Here is a 4,479-nt window from a genome sequence, read left to right as displayed (position 1 = left end):
TCACCAAATAAAAATTGTCAAGTTTCTTTTTTTCAAATATTTTTTTGAATATCTATGACCAAACGGATGTAATTATAACTATATACTTTGAATATTGTATAAACTATCAAATATCATACTATATACTCCCTCCGTCCCTATTTACTTGTCCATATTTCCTTTTTTAGTTGTCCATTTTGACAAATCAAGAAATGACAACAATTTTTTTCCTATTATACCCTTATTTACACTTCTTGAAAATTGTAAAAGTGTATGTTGTTTTCCTCCAATTTATTTCACTTTAATTCAAATAAGTGGTTGTAATTTTGAAGTGAAAAGTTGTCATAAGTGTAAAATTGTAACTTCACTGTGCTAATCATTGTTGCCTTAATCTGTGTGTCATTTCTAAAGTGGACAACTAAAAAGGGACGGAGGGAGTATGTAATTCGATACGATAATTGGGTATTTAGGTACCAATCTACCCCTAGTCCTTACCAAATAGGTGGAAAACCAAAACATAAGAAAGAGAGAAAAAAAAAAAAAAAAAAAACAAGTAGGGGAAATCGGGAGAGAAGGGTGGGGGTGGGGTGTATTAAATTCAGACAGAGAAAAGGAAGAAGAAGATATAAACGAGGGTGCGTTGTAGCGTGACTGTCAAATCTACATATTCTCTCTCTCTTTTGGGAGATTCGATTCAATCGCCGATCATTTCGGCTTTTCCAATCTATGTCTACTGCCTCTCATCTCCAACTATAATGTTTTCTCTTTTGTTCAAGGTACTTTTTCAATACATACAACCGTGTCAAACTACTACTTACTTCTGTTTATGAGTTCACAAATTTATTACTTTTTCTTAAAAAAAAAAATTTTAGTTGAGTTGTTTTGCTAGTTCTGTGTTTAAAAAAGTGTTTTTTTTTAAATGAGAATTTATGTTTCTGCAGGACTTGTCTGTGTTCGAATTCTGTGTTTATGCATATTTTTCTGAAAAATCAAAATTCTGCATAGACATATGAGAGTTATGGCTAAATCTGCAGTGCAAATAATGACTGGTCATTTCTGGGTCTGGAGATTCTTCTTTTGAAACTGTGAGCTTAGGGCATTTAGCTGTGAGTAGGCTCTAAAAAGGTTCCCTTTTATGGAAATGGGATCTACTTTTTCAACATCTCATCATACCTAAAATAATAGTAATAAAATTGCTGAGAAATCATCATATCAATTTTCAGATCTTTTTCTTTCAAGTAAAAAAATAAATTTATTTGACTCATTATTGTTTGGGATCTCCTCCTTTTTTGCAGGCCCTGTTTTGAATTGAAAAAGAGAATTGTTTGAGGAACCAAATTATGGAAGGAGATACATTTTCAGTGTTAGGTAATAATGGTACACAAATAGATGGTAAGGTATTTCAAACATTTCAAAAGAGCTTTGTACAAGTGCAGAACATATTGGATCAGAATAGGTTGCTAATCAATGAGATAAACCAGAATCATGAGTCAAAGATCCCTGATAATTTGAGCAGAAATGTTGGTTTAATCAGAGAGTTAAACAATAACATCAGAAGGGTTGTTGACCTTTATGCAGATCTTTCATGTTCTTTTACCAAATCAGTAGATGCTTCATCTGAAGGGGATTCTAGTGGAAAAGCTACGCATAAGAGGAGCAAACCTCTTTAGAAGGAGCAAAAATCCCCAAATTCGAAGAAGATAAATTAATGGTTAGATATTAGTATAACTTTTTTTTTTTTTTGTTTCTTCTAGTAGTTGTACTTTTTTTTAGTATCTTACTCAGAAATAATGACCCCCTTAAGAAAGAAATCTATTTCCTTTGTTAATGTGCCCTGCAGATCTAATTGAATCAAAAATATCATCTTGCTGGTAAATTCTTGATTTTGTTCTTTCATACATTTCAGTAATTTGAATGCTCATTAAATATATATATATTAATTCATGTTAACCTTTAAACTTTCTGAGTTTTGAAAAGCCTAATGATATTGGTGTTTGTCCATCATTCTCTTCCATCCAAACAAAAGATTTCGAGTTTGAGTTCTGGTAAACACAGGTGAAAAGTGAAAGTAGTGGGAGACACTGTTTGAGTGCTCTCTCTCCCAAGAATCAAATCTCACATCATTTTTTTTGGTTTAGGAAAAGTTAGTATTGGTGATTTGTATGTGGAGAAGCAGAATGGTACTTTGATACATACATTTCTGCACAGATGCTCTGAGGGTTTTAGGGGAGGGAAAGTAGATCTTTTTAGTTCCCAATCACAGAGCACCACAGGATAGGAATCTCAAATGAGAAATGACAGCTCTTTTTGACCAAAATTTTGTAAAAAAAATAAATGCATTTATATGTTTAATGTTATCAAATAATAGATAAGGAAAGAAATGAATAAAGAATTCATAGATTTTGCAAGAGACAAGACATATATGTGAATAGTGATACCCAACAACATGACAAAGGGCCCTCTATTTAGATGAAACTGAACTTGTACATGCTTATCCCCTTCTTTACTTAGGTTTCTTTTTATTTGTTTCCTTGTTACTTTTGGCCTCCTTTTTGCAAATTGCAATAAAAGTTGCTTTTATTACTGGCTTCCATTTGATCCCCACAAACATATCCTCCCTGGGCCCTCTCTTTCCCATAACTCCTCCCCCTTTTTCTCATTTTTCTTTTCCTCTTGATGGAAACAACAAGCTCTATTCAAAGGTATTCTACATCTTTGATATAGAGGGTGTGTTTGGTATGAAATTTTTATGTTTTCTTGAAAAATAAGTGAGTTTATTCTTAATTATTTTTTATTGGTGAGGAAGCAAGAAAATAATATTTCAAGAGCATTTATATGTTATCTAGCAAAACGTTATGAAGTCGGCTAGGGATAAGGTCCATGAGGAGTGGGGGTGGGGATGGTCAAGGGGTGAGGGTTGGGGGGTTTGGGTAGCTGGGGAGGAGATAATACACTTGAAATATCACTTATACAACTTATTTTCACTACTTTCATTAGGAAAATTACTTTCCTCATTTTAAGAAACTTATTTTCCTAGAAAAAATGTTTTTAGGGCATTTTGATAAAATCCAACATAGGAAAATTAAAAAATATTTTTTAACAAACACAAGAGTCTGTTTGGTTTGCGAACCAAGTTGTCTTGGGTTATAGTTTTGAAATTATAACCCCTGGGATAAGGTGACATATCTAAAATCAAGTTTGTGATTAATCAAATAGGCGAGTTTGCCTGAATTTGAACCGATCTAAGTGGACTTTAGGGGGTAACAAACCCTAACTCAATTTGTTATCTATCTTAAATCTTTTTGTGGGAGTGCATCAGGATTCCATAAGGTCCAAAAATTGACTATAGTCTGTGAGTGGTAACTTTAAGATGAATTTAAGAGAAAAGATTGAGCAAACTTTTTTAAAAATATTTTTATAATGATAGAAAGAGAGTAAAAATTTGTTGTTTTGGTATTCAAGAAAAACATCATTGATGGCCTGGAAAGATTTAACATAAAAAGACAAAGACAATGCAAACATAGATATTGGTTGGCTTTGTTGGTGGACCCTCTGACTGAAGATGAGATCCTAATGTGTGGCCAACATAGGTGATTGGCTTTGTTACTTGTATACAACACTTTTGTGGGTGTCACCTTATAATTTATTACATGTTCACTCTTCAACAATTATACTGTTTTTTCACATCTTCCTTTGTTTCTTAACCTGACTGAGATCGGTCTATCTATATATCAATATCAAATGAGTGTAATCACCTTTTCCTTTTTTTCTTTCTTTTTCCCCCTCATCCTGATGTATGATATTTGTATTAGTATCTGGTTAATTTGAATTTATACTTGTAGAGTTTATGTCAAATTTGATTAATTTTGATTAACGCGTTGCAATACTTATTTATGAGAACTACACTCCCAACAAAAAAAAAAATTATATTCAAAACTCAAACTCGAGACCTCTAATTAAGAATAGAGGGATTTCAATCGTCCTAATACAATTATAAGGGTATAATCACCATTTTGCTATTGACTCTTAAGAAATTCTCTTCATCCATCATTAGTATACCATTTAGTTTTGTTGTATCAATGAATCATCATAGATTTAACATTTTGAGTTTATTTTTGGGTGTGTCTAGAAAGTGTTTTGCAACTTTTTCATATTTGATTGATCAAAATTTTTGAAAAATATTTTCTTCAGGAAAATAACTTACTTAAAAAATAACAAAAATGACTTTTCTAATGAAATAGATAAATAAAGCGTCACAATTGATATTCCATAGTATTTTTTTAGATTATATATAAATAATTTTATTAGAATATTTTTAATATTTTCCAATAGAACATTTTTCAAGGAAATTATTTTCCTTTATACAGCCCCAATCCCTAATTACTTGTTCACTTTTAAATTAACATACCTATTAAGAAAACAATGATTGACATAGTGAGTTTTACCATTTTACCCTTATTAATTATGAAGTTGATGAATTACAAATTTAAGATTTTCAAG

The 4,479-nt window shown here is 31.4% G+C and overlaps 1 protein-coding gene across 1 annotated transcript; it reads left to right on the top strand.

The window, feature by feature from the left end:
- Positions 1-540: 540 nt before the first annotated feature.
- On the top strand, positions 541-1,847 carry LOC125811286 (protein ELF4-LIKE 3). Its single transcript, XM_049490791.1, has 2 exons — positions 541-755; positions 921-1,847. The coding sequence occupies exon 2, from the start codon at positions 1,320-1,322 to the stop codon at positions 1,647-1,649; it is 330 nt and encodes a 109-aa protein (XP_049346748.1). The 5' UTR covers positions 541-755; positions 921-1,319; the 3' UTR covers positions 1,650-1,847.
- Positions 1,848-4,479: the final 2,632 nt, after the last annotated feature.

The sequence above is a fragment of the Solanum verrucosum genome, unplaced genomic scaffold (assembly GCF_900185275.1).
Source record: "Solanum verrucosum unplaced genomic scaffold, falcon-dt-bn FXZP01000109.1, whole genome shotgun sequence".
Classification (NCBI taxonomy): Eukaryota; Viridiplantae; Streptophyta; class Magnoliopsida; order Solanales; family Solanaceae; genus Solanum; species Solanum verrucosum.
The sequence above is the reverse complement of the archived record's forward strand: the minus strand, read 5'-3'. Positions and strand labels throughout refer to the sequence as shown.

What these genes read in the sequence shown, in the direction of transcription:
- LOC125811286 (XM_049490791.1), top strand. Translation starts at nt 1,320, where the DNA reads ATGGAAGGAGATACATTTTCAGTGTTAGGTAATAATGGTACACAAATA.